General features: G+C 43.4%; 3 protein-coding genes and 1 long non-coding RNA gene across 7 annotated transcripts in view; 3 read left to right on the top strand and 1 right to left on the bottom strand.

Annotated features, from left to right (window-relative positions):
• HOXB7 (homeobox B7) overlaps positions 1-3,561 on the top strand; it is a 5,416-nt gene extending 1,855 nt beyond the window's left edge. For all 3 annotated transcript variants that reach the window (XM_025203797.1, XM_025203796.1, XM_006023286.3), the window contains one exon: positions 3,277-3,561. In XM_025203797.1, coding sequence (XP_025059582.1) covers positions 3,277-3,530 — 254 coding nt within the window. In that variant the 3' untranslated portion in view covers positions 3,531-3,561. The remainder of the gene's footprint in view (positions 1-3,276) is intronic.
• A 2,989-nt stretch (positions 3,562-6,550) lies between these two features.
• LOC112550252 lies at positions 6,551-22,078 on the bottom strand. The gene is made up of 3 exons (XR_003093982.1): positions 21,922-22,078; positions 7,193-7,470; positions 6,551-6,680 (listed from the first exon to the last, which is right to left on the bottom strand). It is a non-coding gene; the product is annotated as an uncharacterized LOC112550252 (long non-coding RNA).
• HOXB6 (homeobox B6) lies at positions 12,337-16,267 on the top strand. 2 transcript variants are annotated; one of them, XM_025203795.1, is made up of 3 exons: positions 13,353-13,911; positions 15,402-15,663; positions 16,133-16,267. In XM_025203795.1, exons 1-2 carry the CDS (start codon positions 13,500-13,502, stop codon positions 15,659-15,661), a joined length of 672 nt encoding a protein of 223 aa, XP_025059580.1. In that variant the 5' UTR covers positions 13,353-13,499; the 3' UTR covers positions 15,662-15,663; positions 16,133-16,267. The 2 variants fall into 2 exon arrangements, with proteins under 2 accessions (XP_006023344.1, XP_025059580.1); XM_006023282.3 differs by lacking the exon at positions 16,133-16,267 and having other exon boundaries at positions 12,337-13,911; positions 15,402-15,902.
• Positions 18,602-21,121, top strand: HOXB5 (homeobox B5). The gene is made up of 2 exons (XM_006023283.3): positions 18,602-19,148; positions 20,025-21,121. Exons 1-2 carry the CDS (start codon positions 18,602-18,604, stop codon positions 20,270-20,272), a joined length of 795 nt encoding a protein of 264 aa, XP_006023345.1. The 3' UTR covers positions 20,273-21,121.
• Positions 22,079-22,757: the final 679 nt, after the last annotated feature.

The following is a 22,757-nucleotide window of genomic DNA, read 5'->3' as shown; positions in this document are numbered from 1 at the left end:
CCAACTCGGTTTATGACGTTTCGCCTAAAAAGGAATCGCTCTCCCTCTCCATCAAGAGAGAGAGGGAGAGAGACCCCCACCTTAAAGTCATCCTTTTAGCTTTAAATATTTATTAGCGCTCCTGAGGCTCTGTGTGTGTGTGTGTGTGTGCGCGTGTGCGCTGTGCAAAAGGCGCTTTGCCTTTCCTGGGCTGTGAAAAAAACATGACCATCCTCTTCCTACCCCCCTCTAGATCCAGGGTTCAGATTTGAATGAAATGAACTCCCTCCACTACATTCCTAGAGAAACTCTTTGGGGGAGGCAGGCAGGGCTGGTGGGTTTGCTTTTGGAGACCCCAGCCTAACGTTGCAGACGGGGCAATTAAAGCCTCGCATGTTGCCATTCTTGTAATAGGAACCGCAGCACATCGCTCCATGGGCAATAGGAGCCCTGCTTTTACGAAGGTGGGACTGGGGAAGGGGTTGAAGTGGGGAGGGGTGGTGGTAGAGGGGCCAAAGGCAGGGAGAGGGGATGACTAGTCTGTGATCAGTACGGGATCCGCCGGAACAGCCGGGCAATCGGGGCTGCCAGGTTTATGCTTGCTCATTGTCCATTGCAGGTAATGGGACTGCATCGAGCCTATTAGCCAAAGTGCTTGTCCCAGCTCCCAAAAGTTGATAGACTCCCTCGATGTTGTCACTGCGGTGCCCAAGCCCGCTCCGTGGCAATGTGTGTTTCCTCCCTACCCGACCGGGGAGCGGGACAGCGGTCTCATTAAGTGAAGATGCCTACTTAGCATATGTATTTAAAATACAAATCTGGCTAATGCACTATACCGGCTGGCGTACAGATATTTCATTCCCCAACATGCCCCGTCTCCGCGTATTAGTGTCAATTAACATTTAATAAATATCCATATTCATTACCAGAGATAGAGTTCTGACATCTTCTTGGGATCCTAATAAACCGGATGAATTTCAAGAATTAAAAGAAACAGGCTGGGAATCTCGCTGACTTCCAAGGGAGAAATTGCTTCCCAGTCTTACCGAGGCTTTCTCAGGCCACTACTAGAACATTATCCTGGGGAGATATGGTGTTTATTATTATTCTGGTTTTCCCTGAGAAGGGGCTGGGGTGAGTCGCTGTTCCATTGGCAGTACCGTGGGACATGTGAGCTCCGTCCGCTGCCGCTGGGAAGCTCCGCTTTCCTTCTGACTTGCCAGATTGCAACTTGATAGCGTCATAAGTAATGAGTTCACTTTAAGCCAAATATTCCGAAAGTGTCTTATTAGTAAACTGGAGAGGGGAAGAACTCTCCAGCCCGACCTGAATGCAAAAGGCAAGGGGGGAAACCCAGCTAGCAAAGACACCAGTTACCGTGCCCCTGATTTGGTGGTCAGTATTTTCCATTACCTGCTCCATAATTCATTCACTTTTACAGTTGATTTATCAAAGACCAAATATTTCTGGTCGTAAACACTTCATCTCTGCTTTTATCTGACTTTAGATTTAAGGACTCCCCTCCTTCCTTCTAATATGTGACATTATGTAGCAACAAGGCGAGGGACGGCTTTGAAATACTCCAAAGCCTGCTGGAGGAGAAGCCGGTCTATAAACCCGAAGTACTGGTGTTAAGTATTTCGTGGCTTGCTGTCCTTAAAACTCCAAGGCTACCTGCTCCTGAGGGCGGCCTCCCCCTCACCCCCTCCCCGCTTGCCCACTGCGTGATTGTGCTTATGGACTCTCACCAGCTAGAAGTGACAGTCCCAGAGATCCCCATTCACCAGCGGTTTATGGCTTTTCCTTCAGCGGAGTTTACAACCCGCATTCCACAGACCTGCACATTTTACTTTCTTGCCTCCTTCTCACAGCCAGCCTGGCTACTTCACTTTTTTTTCTCTCCCTCAGCTTGAATGACACTCTCTTTTCTTCCCTTAAATAATAAAAAAGAGCTCAGTGGAATGCTTGAGAGAGATGGCGAAGACTTATCTTGGCCATCCACGTCGCAATGGGAAAGTAGGGGAGGGGGGGACATCAACCACAAGCACCATGTTGTTGTATAATTATTTCCAATTGAACTCCAACAAATGGCACGAAAAAAGTGGCTCGGAGTCCCTTCCAGACCTCCTTTCACAGACATCTAAATAGTTGTGGTGGGGAAAATGGATAACTGTTGGATCTTTGTTTTATCTGGTTCCCATGTAGATCAAAATATTCCACTTCCCAAATGCTTGGCTTTTGCTGCCTCATCTTTCTGACAGATCAAAACAAAACAAAAGAACCAAAAAAACAAAACAAAACACGCACACACAGGCAGACACACACACACACACACACACACACACACACACACACACACGCACGCACGCACGCGCGCGCTTTCATCTGCCGGAGTAACATAATCCGTGTCAACCACTGGTTTCCAGGAGACCCGAGGAACGGTGTTATATCCAAGCCATTCCGTTAAATAATTAAGAACATTACACTCCGTCCACACGAGGTTCCCGATGACAGCTTTAAGAGAGGACAAATAGTTTGCCTGGGTTTGTAGAGCACAGCCTTTTCTCAAAGGAAAGCGTGTATTTATTTCCTTGCTTGATCATTAGAAATGTCTTGGAATAAGGGATGGGAGGGAGTGGGAAGAAAAAAGAAGCGGAAAGCATCTGGTTGATATTAAAGTAATAGAGAAGTTTCTGAAGTCCCCCCTCCACCTCTCTAGCCGAACAGACAAAATAAGGACATCTTTCCCTCCACCCACACCCCCCATCACCAGATTGAAAATAATTAGAGAAGTGCCGGTTCGGGGGCAGGAAGGGAGAAGGAAATAATCTTGCAAAATGAGAGGGGGGTGAAGGAAGGTCGGATCCTTAGCTGGTTAAATTGTCGGAGCTCACTGCAGTTTGGGCAATCGGCTACAGTTGAGGATGAACGTCTTGGTGCCTGAAGTAGTTGCGTTATGAGGAGGGCTAGTCAATACGTGTGTGTGTGTTTGTGTGTGTGTGTGTACACACACACACATATATATATATACACACATATATATATACACACATTCATGTGTATGTATATATGAGCGTGTGTGTATACACATATATATATACATATATGCACACACATATATATACATACATATATATATATACACACATATATATATACATATATGCACACATATATACCATATATATAGATACATATATATAGATAGATAGATATATAGAGAGAGAGATGAACGTCTCAGTCTCTGGAATCTCACCAGCCCAAGAGTTCACTGACTTCTTCTGTATTGTTTCACAGGGACCGACAGAAAGCGGGGCCGGCAGACCTACACCAGGTACCAGACCCTGGAGCTGGAGAAAGAATTCCACTATAATCGCTACTTGACGCGGAGGAGACGCATCGAAATCGCCCATGCCTTGTGCCTGACAGAGAGACAGATCAAAATCTGGTTTCAGAACAGACGCATGAAGTGGAAAAAGGAAAATAAAACCGCCTGCCCTGGTTCAAATAGCCAGGAAAAGCCAGACGCGGAGGACGATGAGGAAGAGTGAAAGAGAGAGATTGTGGGGTGGGTTGGGGAAGCAAAAAAAAATAAAAAAATAAAAAAATAAAAAGAAAGAAAAAAAGAAAGAAAGAAAAGGAATAGAGGACTTTAGTCCGGCAAGTTAATCCAGGAAACTAAACATCATGGAGCAGAAAGGACTATATATTAAAATCAATAATAAATGCAGCATAAAAACCTAGGGATGAGACTTTCTGTTTCCTGACACTGAAAAATATACTACCTATATTAAAGTCTTGTTTTGTTTCGTTTTGTACAATAGAATGGATGATACTATCTGCCTATTCAATGTGGCTTTAGAGTCAGACTAGATACATTTTTCTATGTGGGTCTTCATATAGTACCAGTATTTGTAAATCTCCCTGTTTGTATATCCTCGTGTGCTTTTTTGGTATGAAATAACGTGGTCGTGTTAGCACCTTTCACTAGAAAATGTGATCTGAGAGTCTGAAGAGAAATTATACATAGCGTCTCTAGTGCTCTGTATATACTATGAATTATCCTGGCGCCTTGTTCTTCGTAACCTCCGTGGTTCTTTTCTCGTTGCTAGGCTGTTTTTGTCTGTGTATATTTTCACCTGGACCACTCCCTTGTTCCAGTCACTAGAAAAAAAGATGAATTAATATTGTGCAGCGTAAAGCGATGTATATCAAGGTAGCAAATTATTTAATGGCGAGGAGTTTCTTTGGGGGTTTGGTTTGGTTTGTTTGTTTTTTTTTCCTGGTCTGTGACGATTATTCTTCGAAATAAAAAAACAAACTGATCAATACTCTAAAGCTGCGTTCGCTTTATTGCACTCCTGTTATTAAAATAATAAGAATAAACATGATAACACACATCATGGCCTGGTCATTTCTGGCTAAGAACATATAAAGGAATCCCTCTCTCCGCTCCTCTTACCCTCCGTCTTTTGCTTACCCCTGCGGACCCGCTGTGTCTAACATGACCGTATCCCCTCTCCAGAGCACTCCAAAGCTGTAGGCGAAATAAAACTCATAGCGGGAGAAAAAAGTAATGGCCAGTGGTGAAAACCGGATCCCCTAAGCATCAACCCGGTGGATCCTGCGGAAGGAGGGAGGGTGAAAAAGAGGACTTGAAAAGAGGCAAAAATCAAAATATTCTTTATTTTTTTCGTCCTACGGACTGGTTTCACCCTTTCCCAAGGAACCGAGATCGTTTGCTGCGGCTTTGGGGTTTGGGGGTCTCCTCCCTCTCCCCCCCACACTTCTTTTTCCTCCCTTCAGTTACTTTATTGTGGACTGTAACTATTTCATTAGCGCCAAATAAAATGTTTAACATCAAAGCACACATAAAATAAATTAAAGCAATTAAACGCAGGGAAAAAAATCAGCAATGCAAAACAATGGGAACGGGTTTAAAAGCACTTGCTAAGGAACCCGCGCTCTCTCTCTCTTCCTCTCTCTCTCTCTCCTTTTTTTTCCCCCCTCTTTTTCTTTTTCTTTTTTTTTTTTTACTTATTTGTTTATTTACATTCCCAGTGCTCAATAAAATCCCGCATTCTTCCGGCCGGACCTGTGTAAAAGTGGTGTAATAAGAATAGGAAATACGCTGCAACTCCCCGTTAGGTGCAATGGCAATAAGCGCTCTTTCTTTCTGCCCTTCTTTCCCTTCATTCTCCATCCCATCCCCGCTGAAGCTGAAATCTTTAATGAAATATCTTCCTTTTATTTCACCCCCCGCCAACACACGATTTCCGTGTAATCATAGAGGCGTAGGATACCTTTAATAGGAATAGAAAAGGATGCGGAGAAAATAATGCGCCGCATTATTTTTTTTTTAAATAATCAGCATTTATAGTGCAGCAATTATTAGGCGGATCAAATAGGATGGGGCTTGTTTCCCACGAAGATCCGACTTGGGGAGAAGATAAAACGGGGAAAACTGCATGTTCTAGCCCCTTTCTCAAATCCCCTGGGATATTTTCCCATAGCGGGAACTGGGTGCCAGAAAATTTCTCGGGGAATATTTTTATCCCCCTGAGGCAGGTACCTCTGCAATGAATGGCACCTCCGAATTTAATCTTTTTTTTTTTTTAAAGGATACCTTTATTATGCTAAATCGGTTGCATCCAACCTTATCGGCGCAAGAACAAACCTGACTGGTGAATTTTACCCACGCAAAAATCAGAGAGCGGTACAACTTAGAATCACTGAAAATCAAAGAAAACCAGACAAATTGCAATTAACAACGCGTGTGGGTGGTGTATGTGGGTTCCCCCAACCTCCCTCCCTCCAAGAACCATCATAAATACGAAGCGAGGCAAAAATACGCAGGTTTAGATTATGCTACAGATACAGACCGCATTTCCGCCTCAATATCACTATTTATCCCGATCTATTTCTGGGTTTCTCCAGCGCAGGCGGCTGCTAATTTTCTATTCCAGCTCAAGGATTCATAATGACACATTTAAATGAAATAAACCCATTGCTTTGACAGAGCTGATCCTTTAAAAGCGGGGGTGGGGAGGCATTGTTTTTTTTTAGTCTAATGTGCAAGGTGCGAGTCAGTCATTTCCATCAAACCCCCACCCAGGAACAAAAAAAAAAAACAACCCCAAAAACCCCTTTGCATATTCTTTTATTTTTGTTTTAAAAAAAGATGGCGGCTAAGAAAAAGACTGCTGTTAAAGCAGTCATGAAGAAATGCAATAAATTCCTTGTTGTTTTATGAAAATTTACAACTTTGTGATAGAACTTTATGAGTGGCTGGGTTCTGGGATTGGCCAGAGCCGGTCATGTGGACTGCTAACCGTGAACATGAACTTTTTATGATTTCCCATGTGGTTATATTGCACCATTCTTTTGGCCGCTGCACCTTGGGTCGGATCAGTGTCCTCTATAGGGCTCTCGCCTCTTTACATTTTTTTACTTTCGTGTATAAACTCGATAGGGCTAAAAAGGGGGTGAGGGGGGGAAAAAAAGCACATACCCACATCCACACACACCCACGCACACAAAGGCAGAGTTACATAATATCATCATTATTATTCTTTTTTTTTTTAATTCCTGTGTTAATTTGCCTGCTGATTTGGAATCTCAGTAGTAATGGAGGGGAAGTGGAGATTCTGTGCCGAGTGGAGGCTGATATCATTTTTCAAAGAGGGAAGTTACTCCATTTTCTATGCAAATGACAGAAATGCAAGAAGCTATCACAAGTCAGAGAGGCAATCGACGGCTATCAGGTTGGGACAATATTTGTCAGCTAACAGATAAACAAACGCTATTGCTTCTTTTTTTCTGTGTGTGTGTTTTTTCCCTTTTATACCACAGAAATGGACGTCAAAAGGTAAGGGAACAATCTATGATTTTTTTTCTACATTTGATTTTTTTTTTTTTTGCTTTGAGTAAATGCATTTCTCAAACTCCCCACTCCTCCCCCTCCTTCTCCTCCCCCTAGTCCCCCCCCACCCCCAAAAAAAAGATAGAAAGAAAGAAAGGGAGGGTGGGAGGGGGGAAGGAAGAAAGAGAAAGGGAAAACACTCAGGGAGGTTGGGAGATGAAGCTAAAGATAAAATCTATTTACGTGAGATTTTTCTCTAGGAAGTGCATGGAATAGGAAGAGAGAGAAAGAGAGGAAGAAAAGGAGAAAATAAGATACAGAATATCTGTATCTGTAAGTCAGTCAAGTCACCTGGCTAGAGTAGATGTCTGGGTTGGAATCAAGCATAATGGAGCACCTCGGTGATGGTAGCTTTTAGAGACTGCTTAAAAAAAAGATACCAAGCCCTGTGTGGATTGTTGTCGTGCTTTATTTTCCCTCCCTAGCAGTATTATCTCGCCAGTTCGCCTGTCTCCAGGCGAGCCCAGTAATTTGGAAGCCAGTTGGGTTTTGTGGTGCTCTCCAGGGTCGTCCTTATGTGGGTGGTTTCTTCGTAGGGGCAGATCGCTGCACTCCTGGTGAATAAGGGTCTGGAAATTAGAAAATAATATCATCAGAATAATCCGAATAAAAACAACAAAGAGCTGCAGCGCTACGAGGAGAAATTTTCTCTCCCCCCCACCCCATTTCCCCACCTCCAGTGAAACTCCCCAGTGCAAGATGACGTTGTAATGAAATGAAACGGGTTTGCATTGAATCGCGTGCTGAAGGGCTTCTAATACCTGTCTACGGATTATTATTTAAAACCACCTTCCCATCTTCCTTTTCCCCAAACTGGCCACCGGATTATGAGAAATTATGTTCTTCGGTTCCTTCCAGTTGCATATCTCCTCAGACACCCGAAAGACTTGCTTTGGTTTTAAGAAAATAGTAGTCCAGAAATGCACGTCATTTCGAAGGGGGCTATCTTTTCCTCCCACCGCCTTCTAGATCTCAGCACTTAAAAAAATAGGCACGCTGCTCTGGTTCCCTGGTGCTTTGTAAATAACCTGGTGTCTGAGGCTTGTGCATGTAAAAAGAGATTGATTCAAGAACAAACATCTCCATTAGTTAACCATTAAAATTTTTATAACAGGATGATCTATATCGGCTCGCTTGACTCTCCCTATTTTGTGGTCCAGAGTAAATTATAGCCAGGGTGGAAATAATAAACAGAGATTAATTTCTAAAAGATATTTCTTGCTGGGGCTGTTATACTGTCATATATAACAGAGCATTTAATGCTGGTTTGAAGTTTCTTTCCTTTTTTTCCCCCTTTCTTGGAAGTCTATTGGTGTTTGGAAGATCTGTGGCTGTTCTTGAAAGGGGGTGTGTGTGCGGAAATGATGCTGTTCTTCATTTCAGTGTCCCCATTCCTAAATGTATTTGTGTTGATGCTATAAGATCTCCTGTGCCAAACCACTTGTAGAACTCAAAAGATAAATGTCATAGCAAGTAAGTCTTTTTAATCACTTTAACCCGGGCACCATTTAATGTTTGATTGTCTAGGAAATCTAAATGTTTTCGCGAGAACATAGATAAGTTGCTAATTAAGGAATTCCTATATTTTAAACATCACCTAGTTGTTTATTTTTCAAAACGGAAAGGTCTATTTCTCTTTATGTCTCGCCCCATTATATATTGCTCTCCGGCTTACTCAGCTCCATTCCATACTATCTGCTGCCATCTACCGTCTGATGCGAGAAAACTTCAGTGGATTTAAAGGGTTTGCGGTGATTAATATCCCCTGAAACTCGTGCACAAGTCTAGGATTTCGGTTTTCCGCTTTTATTTTTCAAGTCACTGATTATTCTTGGGTTGCACGGTTGTGTGTGTCGTGGACAAGGAGCAAAAGGGGCAGGGGAGGGGAACTGTCATTCATCCATGAAGCACATCTCAAAGACAGTTCCACGTTGAGGCCTGCTGCAATGGTGTGAATTTTAAGATATATATGTATCTGATTATGTACACATAAATCTGGAGGGAGTGCTATCTGCCTGCCTGCCTACCTGTCTGTCTGTCTGTATGTCCAAGTCCCATAGAACTACATGGACTACAAGAAAAAAGCAAGCTGGTTGTTTCCTAAGAGTGAATCGGTCCGGGAGTCTTGTAAAATGCAATAAGTAATTACGTGAGATGAAAATTTAAGGCAGTTAATCATAACACGAAGGAATCTTTATTTACGGCTCGGAGTGATCGTTTTGGAGGGGTCTGGAGAAGATATGTCAATTAGTGTACACAACGGCGAGGCGGTTGCTGGGGAGGGGAGCAGAGAGGAAAGGCAGACGACGACTCCCTTTTAAGTTACAGTAGCTTAAAGGGACAATGCAAGTCTGTTATTTTTAAAAGGTTTCTCTCTCTCTCTCGTTTTCTTCTACTACCCCACAGTTTCCTGGCAACTGTTTACGTCTAGACCAATGACATTCTCCTATAAGAAAGAGAGATGCCGAGAGACTATGCTAAAAAAAAGTTTCTGCTTTTGGCTAGCAACAGCCGTGATTAACTTGTTCCATTTTGTAACTCCTAACACCCCATCGCCTTCTCCATTCAACCTGCATGCTCCGGGCTTTGATATTTCCCTCTCCCTCTCTGATTGCTTATTTTCAGTTCTCCTAGCCAGATTACTTTCCTTTAGCGGAAATAAGGTAATATAGATACATTTTTACTACCCCAATCTCCTGCCCCCAACCCCTTTCTCGCTTTTTTATTTATTTTTTTGTTAATTATTAGCTGCACTCTTTAATGGAACAATGGTAGATTATTATTGCTCCTTTTCAAAGATCCCATTAAAAAGGTTATTATGCACTGCACGGGAAGTCAGGTAAATTAAACTTAAATTGCTGGAAATTAAGTTTCAAATGGTTATGTGCTGATGGAGAAAGAATATTTTTTTACACCTTGAGGGGTCATTGTTTGAAATGTGCCAACATTGTGGCGGCAAACATGACTTACGCCGTGTTTCTAATATCAATTTGAGTGGCTATTTATATTGCAGACGATCTTCTCCACTGATAATAGCTTTATATGCCTAAATACAGTAAAGAGGCTTTTCAAGTGTTTTCTTAGTGTTCGTTGGACTTTATGACTGCAATAAGTCTCTTGATTGGGAAGATCCCGCAGCGATTTCACTTCAGAAGCCTAGCGAATTGCAAGCCCACATTGAAAGCCCTTTTTTATTGGAACCAACTGCACTTAACTTTCCACTAAGTTCTGAATTGGTTTAGCTTTTCCGCCAGCAGGGCTCTGATCTGTTTGGCTTTGGAAATATTTCGGGGTTGTTTTAATCCCCTAATTTATCTGTGGAGTTGGAGAGCAGGAGTGAGAAATGTGTGACCAAAAAATAATAATACAACCTTCTCCCAACCCGAATGTACATATTGTAAATACGTCAGGAACTGGGGAGGGGGGGGCAGGTTTCTCTTTTAAATGAAACATTTTTCTTCCTCCTCCTGCTGTCTAGCCACTACACCACTTAACGGCTTGCTTTTTAATAAACCCTGGGATTATTTTGTAAGCAAATGCGGTCCAGAAATCAATGGGAATATCCAAAGAAATATGGTTGGAAACCACATAGTTCAGGGCATAGACACTGCAAGCTGTATCAGCGCCTGTGAGGTTTAGATTTGTCGCTACCCATGCCTGGCTGCCTTTAAAGACATAAAGAGACCAAACCTTTTCACCCTCCCTCCCCCAGTGATTTACCTTCAAAATTTAGCCAGTAACCCAGGACAGGGAAAGGGTGGAGGTGTTGGGATGGAGGGAGGGGGGATTTAGGATAACTTTTTAAAAATAGCTATTAACATAATAGCAGTGATCAGTTTTCTGTCAGGCACACAACTCCCTGTCATCGGATGCGTTTCTGAGTATCTGCTGCAAACAAGCAGCTTGTAACTGGTAAACAAATGCTGTTGTCCTTCTCAATCTAATGACGAGGAACACTTGAAGAACCATATTTCCCCCCCAAAGCGGAGCCAAAGATCAATACGTTTTCACCCAGTTTTCTCCCCTTTATCGTTCCCCCCATAAATATCTCTAGACTTAAGTGGAGCCACCTTTGCAAACCCAGAGGGCTCCAGCCTCACTCCCAGACAGTCTCAACCACCAGCAATAAGCAATTAGCGAGAGGCCAGTTGCAGTTAGTGGATTTTATTTTTGTTCTTGCCAATAAAAATAAAAAGGTCAAAGTGACCACAGTCCAACGCTGCGAAAAGTCAGGCTTCGCCAACACCGCTCTGGAAGGAGCTGTATTTCTTATAAGCGCAGCATCCCCGCGTTTTGGGAAAACACATTTTTTCCACTTATTTCCAGGGGCTATTACTTTCCACAACAAGAATCCTCACTCAGAAAGCATTACAGGGGGAAAAAAAATCTAGAGTGTTTGTTGCATGATCACAATGTGTCTGTTACTCACTCGTTTCATTATATCAGGCATTCAAACTTCTCACCCAAAATCTGCATGCTGTGCGAGTCATCGTAGGTTTTCTCGGGGTTTTTTTTTTTACTCTTACACAAATATTGCGCAACTTTCTAATCAAATGTCTGAGCTCTTTGGCTCCTGCGAGCAGCCAACTTCAGGCTGCTTAATGTATTCCTCTCACTCTCTTTCTCTCTTCCCCTCCTCTCACCCCCCCCCCTTCAATAGACAGTCAACTTTCTCTTTTAATCCCATATTCTTCCTCTTTTTCATGCCAATAAAGCAGACCTACGTAGGTTTGGGTCCACTCCATACACAAAGGAAAACTCTGCAAGAACAAATATAATAGCTACCAGTCAGAAAAGGGGAGGGCGAAGAACTACTTCCTTTACATGTTATTTCCTTGAATTATAAGGATTACGGTCAGTCGACGGCTAGTTGAAGCGGTGGCATGAAACAATCTTGGCTTTGCTGCTGTAAACACGATGTTTAAAATAAATTAGCTCGTAATAAGATACCAGTTTCAGACGTACTTAACCCCCGTCAGGGAGAGTTCTGCAGTGACCATGTAATTATGTGTAATTCTAGAGTAGGAGCAGACCCAATCAAGACTATGGGAGTCTATATTAGAAGTCTAGTTAATTTCTTTGCATAGAAGAGAAGAGAAGAGAATAGAGAGAAGGAAGGAAGGAGTTTCTGTAACTCAAACCGATCAATTTTTAATTTAATTGTTTAGTGAGTTTCTGTAGAGCAGGGTTACATTTCCACAGCCCCAGAGGTAGGACAACATATTAAAATCCACATATACCTCAAGTGTACAGAAATCTGAAGAGCAGTGCAATAGCCACTGCGAACCCCACCTACTGCTAATGAACAAAAGCGAACCTTAGAGCCACGGATCCCAGAGCCCGCTCCGCTCAGGGGGTCTTTCCCCCCACTTTCAGAATGACAGCGACTTTCGCTTGCCTTCTGTAAGACACTTCACTTGATTCCTCATTACCGTCCATGAAGAGATGTTCCAGTCGTGGGGACCGACCTCGATGGGAAGCATGATCAAAGATAAAAGCGGGATCGTGCCTCACTTTACAGTCAATAGACCCACCAAACAAGAGCGTCCCCTGCTTTAAAAAAAAAAAAATCTCCATCGGTGACAATCAATAAAGGACAGCTCTTGACCGTAACCCAGCGCAGCCTTTAACTAGGAAGGGCCGGGCACGGATTTGGTATTAAGCCTAAAACGCAAGAGGGCACAATTCGATGCACAGATCTGGAGCTAGCGGACTATTTAGCCCGGGATAATCGGGCTACTTCGATTCCCATTCATCTCCCAGTCTTGCAACTCTGGTACAGAATAAATGAAAAGCGGAGAATTTGAGGAGGCGGGCGCGTGCTGCTTTCAAAGGAAACACGCTCTCTGCCAATCTACGCTAATTAGATAAATATGAAAAATAAATTACCAAAATTAACTCCCCCCAGCACACACCAGCGCGCGCCAAACCTCCCACCCTAACCCTAAGCGAAGGAAACAGATGAGATCCACTCCCCGCAGGCATTCATTACACACATAAAGAAATAAAAGTTTTTTTACAAATCCCAGAAATGTCCCCCGATCTGTTATAGATCATTGGCAGGCGCCAGGGGTTAAACTTTGTCAGAACAGAGAGGATTAACTTTCTTTTTCCCGCCCACACAGGATATTTACATATATATCTATATTGCTCTCTGCGTGTGTGGGGGTGTGTGTGTGGGAGGGTGTGTGGCTTATATACATATTAGCTTCTATATATATATATAGTATACATACATATATATGTATGTGTGTATTAAAGCGCCAGCCGTTCCGGGATTTATTTTTTGCGGATATGTGTTTGGTTAAGGGGGTGCATTTCTGTTGTTTAAAAGGGAGGAAAAAAAAGGGGCCGGCTGGTTTGTTCTGGGGTCCCTCGTGGAATCCAAGCCCCTCATGGGTGCTATTTTGCAATCTCAGGCTCCTGCTATTGGTCAGTCCATGATCAGATGGTTCTATTTCCTTGTGTCCCTTCACTGGCACCCAGCCATCCCCCTTCAGCTAAAACCCAATCTCCGATATACTACTAATAGCTAAACCACTTGGACTATAAAACACAACAAATCATAACGCCAGGGAAGGACGGCTGCCTCCTCCCAATGAGTTCTTATTTTGTCAACTCTACCTTCCCGGTGAGCCTGGCCGCTGGGCAGGAGCCCTTCTTGGGACAGATCCCGTTATATTCCTCAGGATATGCGGATCCTTTAAGACACTACCCCGCTACCTATGGAGCTACTGGAGTCCAGGAGAAGGGCTATCCCTCCTCTTCTTATTACCAGCAAGCTAACGGAGCTTACAGCCGGACCACAGCCTGTGACTATGGGACAGCTGGTTTTTACAGGGAGAAGGACCCTGCCTGTGCCATCTCCAGCCTGGAGGACCAGGGGCAGTTTGGCCAGGATCAGCGGAAGTCAGACTGCGCTCAGAGCAAAAATGTGTTCGGGGAGAGTGAGGAACAGAAGTGCTCCACGCCCGTCTACCCCTGGATGCAGAGGATGAACTCCTGCAACAGTGAGTTACTCTTCTCTCTCTCTCTCTCTCTCTCTTTTTAATTTCTCCTCCCCCTTTTCATATTTGCACACACACACACACACACACACACACACACGCACACGCACAGAATCAGGAAAAGCTGAACAGGACACTAACTTCCAGCGGACCAGACAAGCAACACGCGAGACTCAATAAAGTTGCTCCTGACACACACACACACACACACACACCCACACAGACACACACACACAAACTTTATGCTGCCCGAGTCTTTATCCCCCCTACCCCCCTTTCTCTTCTCTCTTCCTTTCCCCCAAGTCTTTCACTAGATCTTTAACCAGAAATAAAATGCCCAACTTTGGGCCGTATCTAGTCATGCCTGGTTCCCCCCCCGCACCCCCCCTTTTTTTGCGCTCCAGTTTTTATGTCACTCCGTTAAACATATTTCTCTCTCTCTCTCTCTCTCTCTCTCTCTCGGTGTTAAGAGAGAGAGAGTGAGGGAAAGATCTCTTCACAATCAGATCCGGATGACTTTACACGCACACACACACACACACACGAGCGCGCGCGCGCGCGCACGCAAGTACGCGCACACATACACACACATCTATCTTGCTAGCTAGCCGGGAGGGGGTTCAGTAATATAAAAGTGTTTAAATATTTGAAAGGAGAGGACTACATTTTTAATGCAACTCACACATAATGAAAAGTCTGCCTGAGGAGGAATTCTTCCCTGTGATGTATGGCTTGTTTAAGTGCCATCTCTTCCATCAAAAAAGTAAATACAGAAATAAATAAATAAATGCACACATATGTACGGGGCACTCGCCCCCAACCCTGCACCATCGCTCCCCTACTCCCCCTTCACCGTGTTTAGATGCATTATTTCTTGCCTTTTAAGTTCCAAATTGATGTCCATTAGTGCAGGGACATAAAGTGTTGTATCCTCTTTAATGCACAGAGTTTGCCTAGATCAATACACTTCATTATTGCTTAAATGCTCAGCTCTATTACTGTTGCCTGTAAGGTGGAAAAACAGAAGTGGTAGGGCTCGGGGGGTGTTTGGGGGTGGAGGGGGCACCTTGCGATTTTCCATAATGCAATAAGCGACAGTAGCAATCTCCTCGGAGCAGCGCACTGGAATATCAGGCAACTTCTGCATTAACCCTTCAGGGGCTGTGTTTGCCTTAGAGCAGAGCAGCAGGGAGAGCTTTGCAGCAACGCAAAGGGCTCTTTCCCAGGCCAGCTAGTCACTCTGGAGCCTTTGCTTTGCAAAGGGGCATTCTCATGTCGCCGGAGCATTTCTTTCCCCTCTCGTTAGAAGGGGAGGGAGAGCAGAGGAAGTCCAAAGCACCCGCACCCCTTTCCCTGCCCATACCCCTTAGCTGTGGGCTAAGCGGCCAGATCCCTGGCATTGTTATGCATATCTCCCACTCCAATTAACGCCTGTGTTTTCTTGTCCCCCCCCCCCCCCCACCCCATCCCCCCAACCTTTCCCTGTGTAACAGGTTCATCCTTCGGGCCCAGCGGCAGGAGAGGCCGGCAGACCTACACCCGCTACCAGACCCTGGAGCTGGAGAAGGAGTTTCACTTCAACCGCTACTTGACCAGGCGCCGCCGGATCGAAATCGCACACGCACTTTGCCTGACAGAACGACAGATCAAAATCTGGTTCCAGAACCGGAGGATGAAATGGAAAAAAGAGAACAAACTGCTCAACTCTTCGCAGCTGAGCGCGGAGGAGGAGGAGGAGAAAGCGACGGAGTGAAAGTACAATTTAAAAAGGAAAAAAAAGGAGGGAGGGAGAGAGAGAGAGAGGGAGAGAGAAAGAAAGAGAGAAGATCAGGGAAGGTGGAGGGGACAGAGATGAACTGTAAAATAGCGGAGACAGTTGGAAGATTCTGAGCCCTGGGACTCCTGTTTCAATAATCTGTCACAATGAGGCTTCTTAGCTAAGTTTTTCCCCCCCCCTTCCTTTCTATTCCTCCTTCCAAAAAAAAAAAAAAAAAGACTCTTACCTGTGTTTCTCCCCTTTGGTGTCCCTGTTAGTAACTGCTAACTCTTGTATTTAATGGAGGTGATGCAATATATGTCATTTTTGGTGTTTATTGTCTTAATTTTGTAAAAATGTTTCATGCACGATTGACTTACAGATTTTTTTCTGTTGTTTTTTTCTTTTGGTAAATTAATCAAGCCCTGGGGTCTTTGTAATTAGTTTCTTTCTTTTTTTTTTTAAAAGAGAGAAAACCCTACTGAAGGAACGAGTACTACCTAAAAGAATGCAAAAGCAACAACAAAAAAAGTTCTATTTTATTAATTTTTTGTACGTGTTGTGTTTGTAGCTTGTCTTAGGTATGTACATGGAATATTCTAATAAAAACAAATATTCGATCTCATGCCCCACCACCTTGGTATTATTTTCTCTCCCTCTTTCTATGGAAATATGCCAGCCCTGGGAGTCTCCGGGCTGGGAAGCAAAAGCAATGCAGTTCGCTGTGTGTGACACTGGCTTCTAATCTGCAAGGACAGGCAACTCTAAGCACACGGAAGTTACAGTTGGGAGATAAATCTGGTTTTCCCCCTTTTTGTCTAATCTTAAATGCAAGACCTTTCACCGACAGTATCTCCTCGCTGACATTCTGCTTCAATATCGCTCTTTTTTATTGTTACAGTACAAAGAGTTATGACGAAAAGCTCTCCATATACATAATAAATCAAGGAAACAGGCAAAAAATATGCTCTCATCTATCCACCAAAGATACCTAACATTTGTCTAGCATCTTTCAAACATCTGTTCCCTTATTTCATTTTCCAAAATCAGAGAGAGAGAGAGGTTGGGCTGATTTCAGGCTTTGGGGTTGTTTTTATTTTTAGTGTTTGATTTCCACCCCACCCCCCAGTTGAATCCAATACCTTCTAACTTTTTCCCTACCAGATTATGGGAATTCTTTAAGCAAAACATAAAGACAGAGCCAGCTAAAGCTAGCTCGAGCCTTTGAAATAGGAATTCTTTTGCTGAGAGTCTTACAACTGGTTCTTTTTAAAGTACCGACTCGCCTTGAATGGGACGGGGCAGGTTTATGATCTGTACTAAGAAGCCTAGGGGCAAATTATATCAGCCTGAAGGAAAATTCTCTTCGATTTTTTTTTATTTTGGATTAAACGAAAGGAAGTGGGCTCTTTCTTCTCTGATCGGCAGATTAAAGGCAGAAGCTTTGCTCAGCTCCATTCTGATATTTGCTAGCCCTTCGCGGGAGAATATATATATTCTTTATATACATCTTTACCTCATCTCCTATCCCTACCTCCCCACCGAAATCTACCTAGGTGCGAATGCACTCCCTCCTGTCACGAGCTGTTTTAATGTCAGTCACTTTTAAAATCAATTCATGCAGAAGCTCCACAGCTGTAGGACATTTACTATTATTGCTACTCTTTTCATTGCCCGTAATTATTATAATTATATGTCACTTTCAATATGGCGCATAATTTCCAATGAGTTGCAGACAAGCATATGACATTCCTAAAGTGCCTTGGGAAGAAGAAGAAGAAGAAGAAGAAGAAGAAGAAGAAGAAACGATTTAGCAACGCTGCACAAAGCAGGCTTCTTCCCCAACGTTGGTTAAATGTCAAGGTTGCCTTGCTCCCAAATATTTCTTGCAGTTTTGCAGTGATAGAAAGAAACAAACAAACAACACAGCACAATGCTTTATTTAAAGAGGAAGGAAAAGGCATGCAGGAGCGAGACTCTCTCAAATGCAGCCCTGTCAACCAGTTCGACAGCTTCCCCCTTCAGCCCCTCTCTGCATTTTTGACACCCCCTCCCCCACCCAGCCAGGAGCACAAGGTATTACTGTATATCTGATAATATGATCAGAATGTGGAGAAAACCAAACTTTCATTGTGCCAATGAAAATAAATGAATTGAATAAATAAAGCACATCTGGCTTGCTCCCCTCTCTCTCTCTTTTTTTCTCAAATATTAAGACACAGACCCGCCAGTCCTAAAGGTCATTCTTCTCCCCCCCCTTACCCCCGCCCCCACCTGGAATATCATGACAATAAAAGAAGGGAAATAGCTGAATAAAGATAACAAGCTGAGGAGGCATAGACCCGCGCGCACACAACTGAGAAGGGCTCTGAGCTGGAAGGGACAAGATAGTTGCAAAATAACATTTAAATAAGCAAGCGCCCCCCACCCCCACACATGCACACAAATCTGTCCTCCTATGTCCAGACTGGCAATATTTTATTGATTTCTTTGCAACCTAAGGACCCTCATGCTAAAAGTGCAAATTGTCACTAAATGACTTTCAAAAAAAAAAAAAGGCTGAGGAAGCAACCTCCACGCCTGCCGATCCCCCCTATCCCCAGTAGGTGGCGCGCTCCGCCAACAAGGAACAATCTCTGTCTTATGGATTTTTTTTTTTTTTGGAAGCCTTGCATTGACTTGGGCCTAACGATTCTCAGATCGTCATTATTTGTAACCATAGAGCATGAATTACCTCTTGAGGTCATCAGTGAGAATTTACGACTGGTCAACAAAAGCACGTGATTCCCAAACGCCCCCCCACCCCCCATATTTGGCCGCATACATAGCAAAAACGAAGTACAGTGCATTGCTATAATTCATTAATACATCATAAATCGTCAAGCACAGGGTTATAACGACCACGAGCCACAAATCAAGCCCTCCAAAATAACCCAAATGAGCTCTTACTTTGTAAACTCGTTCTCAGGGCGCTATCCAAATGGCCCCGACTATCAGTTGCTAAATTATGGGACCAGCAGTTCTATGAACGGTTCTTACAGAGATTCAAGCACCATGCATTCCAGCTCGTATGGCTACAACTACAATGGGATGGACCTTAGCATCAACAGCTCAGCCTCTTCTAGCCACTTTGGGGCTGTGGGGGAAAGCTCCCGCGGCTTCCCTTCACCAGCTCAGGAGAGCAGGTTTAGGCAAGCGTCTAGCTGCTCCTTGTCCTCTCCCGAGCCCCTTCCGTGCGCCAACAGCGAGAGCCATGGAGGCAAATCTGCCCCGTCCCCCTCCGACCAGGCTACTTCTGCTAGCGCTAACACAAATTTCACAGAAATAGACGAGACCAGCGCGTCCTCTGGACCCGAAGAGGGCACTCAAATAAACAGCAGCATTCCCAGGACACAGACAGAACCCATCGCTACCTCCACAGCAGCAACAGAAGGGCAAACACCACAGATATTTCCTTGGATGAGGAAGCTTCATATTAGCCATGGTACAGCTACTTCTTCTTTTTTTTTTATTTTCACCCCTTTTCCCCCCACCCCACCCCCCTCCTCTTTCTTCCTTTCTTCCCCTGGCTTTATTTGAAGAGTCGACGGGGGCTCCTGATAAGAAATCCAGCTATTTACTGCCTCGTATTTATTTCTCCGATCGCTGGTTTTAAAACAGAAAGCTGTCTTTGGAGATGATTTCTCTTTCTCTTTCTCTCTCTCCCTCTCTCTTTTTTTTCCCCTTGCTTTCTCTCTTTTTCTGACCCGCGAACGGTGATGCTATTTTAATCTCTATCTAGATATGGATATAGAGATAGAAAAGGTAATTTAAAACAGCGGGGATATTTTTGATAGGGGGGGGCACGGGTGCGGGGGGGCGGGTGCTGAGGAAGGGGAGAAGTGATCATTAAAAATGGCAATATATGCACAGATGGGTCTCCCAGACATGTCTTATTCTGATGGTTATTTTGGTGTGTGTATTCTTGACAATGTGCTAATGACCCAATAAAAATTGCGAGTAGATACAGTGCACCGGGAACAGTGGTTTTCTTAATATACGTTTGGAAAAAAAAAAAAAAGAATTAAGCCAGTGGCGCACACAGAAAGACCACACAGACACACACACACACACACAAAATAGGTAGAATTAGAGATCCAGGCTCCCGTGTTAAATGGTGAAGGTAGAAGTGCCCGTGCCGGTTCGGAGGGACAGAAAGGGGCATCTACACGTGAGTGGGGGTGTGGGGGGGCGGTTATCTCCAAATAACCCACTGACGGTTCGCGATTGCTAGGGGAAGGTTAATCATTTGCCTTTGTGTATATTAAAGAGGAAAAAAAAGCAAGCAAACCACAAACCAAATGTTGTCCGTCTTATTCAGACATGACTGGACCAGACGGTAAAAGGGCCAGGACCGCGTACACTCGTTACCAGACGCTGGAATTGGAAAAGGAATTTCACTTCAATAGATATCTCACGCGCAGGAGGAGGATAGAAATCGCCCATGCTCTGTGTCTCTCCGAGAGGCAAATTAAAATCTGGTTCCAAAACCGGAGAATGAAGTGGAAGAAAGATAATAAACTGAAAAGCATGAGTTTAGCCTCTGCGGGCAGCGCCTTCCAGCCATAAATTATAGAGAAAGGGGGTATCAAAAAAAAGGGGGGGATAATAAAAGCAAATTTAAAAAGCAGCAGCCTATCTAAGTTTCAGAGTACTGTACAGTGAGGCACCTTTTTCGGCATGTTGTTGCTGTTTGAAACAACTGGTATGGTACTGTTATCACAGGACTGAGTTCATGTTGTGTTTTTAAATTTTTTTAAAATATTTTTTTTTAATTAAAGTTTATTTCCAGATGCTCCTCCATGCTCTTGATGTTCTTCTAAATGTTTGTGCCAGTGCTATCTTGATGCTCTCTGGAAAGCTAGCATGTTTTATGTGAGCCCTTTGAATGTTATAACTTATTTATAAAATGGATAACAGATACGGTTGTTTGTTTATTTGTTGGGTTTTTTTCCTGAGTTTACAGCTTCTGGGGGGAGGTCTTCTCTGCCTGAGCTAAAATCGGGGGTTCCTGCACTACAATAGCAGAAAAAAATAAAAAAACAAACAAAAAATGTAAAAAAAAATATAGCTCTTGTATCTTTTTGTCTTAAAATTGTCAAGTCTGTGATTTAGTTCAAACTCCAGGACATGGTTTCTAGTCCCAGACTAATTCTGAGACATGTTCTTAGACGTGGGTAAACTTCACTATTAAAAAAAATGTATAAAATTGGACCAACAATAAAGTGTTCCAATGTTTGTAAATACTAGAAATATTTCTGATGTGACTAATAGACGGTTTGTAGTGGGCAGAGTGAATGCAGTGTTATGTGTAAAATGGCATCTGTCATGTCTAGCTGCCTGTTAGTATTTTGCCAAGAAGCTTTTTGTATTTGTTTGTAGCTTTACTGGAAGTCAAATAAACGTCTCTGCTATTCATAAAGGCTCCTCTTTGCATTCTGTCCACCATATTTCGAGCCCCTGAGCTACTAATTCGCGATAGATGCTGAACACACGAGGCATGGACTGGCATGGGGCTCCGTCTGTGCTACCACCCCTTCAGAAACGCTACATAGTCCTCACTCCCCTACGGTAGCACTTTGGAAGCCCTCGGAAGCCCTTCACATCATGCTCTTGCTGAGGTGGAAAACAAAGGCACTCTATCGAGAAAAAACAACCTGTCGTATTTTCCAAACTTTGTCTCTTTAAAAAAGCCAGGACAAAACAAATCAGGATAAGAATAATACACCTCTCCAAAATCATACAAGACAAGCTCTTTGGAAGTAACTTCAGTTATAATAACATGATACAAATGCTTCCCAAATATACTTTATGTGCATTTCATGAACTGTCATAGATTACTGCTTAAAAAAAACACACGAGGCATATAGAGATATATAGATATATTTCTGTGCTATCCAGTTTCTAATTTCCTCTCCGCCCTCACCCCCACTTTAATGGGTTTGCTGGTTCTTATACCCTAGTCTTTGGTTTACCATGTAAATAACAGATTACAGTTCTGTAACTACTGAGACTGGCTATAAAGAGTCATTTTCGCTGCAGATAATTTAACAACTTCAAAAGTGGAAAAGGTTTCAAATTTTGCTATCCGGGGATTCTTACAAGGCACGACATCTTTCAGCTAAAGTCTCTCTTTTGGCAAAATGCCACTGACATTTTTACAATATACTTTAGGTTTTTTTACTCGTATCAAGTAAAGTTGGATCTTATAAACTTACCAAACTTAATCTCCCACTGTTTAGGTACTTCTTAAGTGACTTTGAGAGGCATGTGAGGTGGACTGTCAGATCCAAAACCATTTGCTCGCCTTCCCCTGATATTTTTTTTTTACCAATAGCAAACTATACCAAAAGTGGGTATGACATTTAGATGTCAAATGGATAGGGTTTTATCTAGAAGTTAGATCGTAAAAATCGCCCAGACCTCAGACAGATACCCCTCACTGGCTCTCAAAAGTCACGTGAGGTCCATAAAGTTAGTTTTATGGTTTTGGGGAGTTGACAATGTACAATATATTTCACATTCTCTAGAATGTTAAGTGACACTTTAACTGCTTGGTTTGGCTTGGAAGGGGCAGAAATGGGTGAGCACTTTTCCAGATGAGATAAAGCTTTGCAATTGCTGGTCTCATGCTTTGCTGGTCCAGTGTTCAGTCCAGAGGACCAATAGGCTGGGCTCCTGAAAGTAAGTCCTACTGAAATATTATCTGCTTAAACTATTTTAAGGGTTATATTGCTAAAGACTGAGTGGGGAGGAGGAAGAGGAGGAGGAGGAGGTGGAGGAGGAGGATGGCTCGCTTGCTCGCTCGCTCTTTTTTTACAGCTTTATTTCTCACTTTGCAAAGGTCCTCACTCTTCCACTCCTGAGCCCTGGGTGTTTCCCCAGGTTTCATCAAAGCTTTGGGGGCCCAGGAGGAAGCAACGCAAACTTTGCGGAGCGGGCGAGCGAGAATCCCGCAAAGATTAATTACGAGTCCATCGCAAAAGCCAGCCTAGCTTTGCCTGGGGACATCTGCACTTCAGACAAACTTCGATTTGTCCTTAGCTCGGTAAAA

Source organism: Alligator sinensis, unplaced genomic scaffold (genome assembly GCF_000455745.1).
Source record: "Alligator sinensis unplaced genomic scaffold, ASM45574v1 scaffold520_1, whole genome shotgun sequence".
In the NCBI taxonomy this organism is placed as follows: domain Eukaryota; kingdom Metazoa; phylum Chordata; order Crocodylia; family Alligatoridae; genus Alligator; species Alligator sinensis.
Note: the sequence above shows the minus strand (reverse complement) of the source record. Positions and strands in the feature narration are given on the sequence as shown.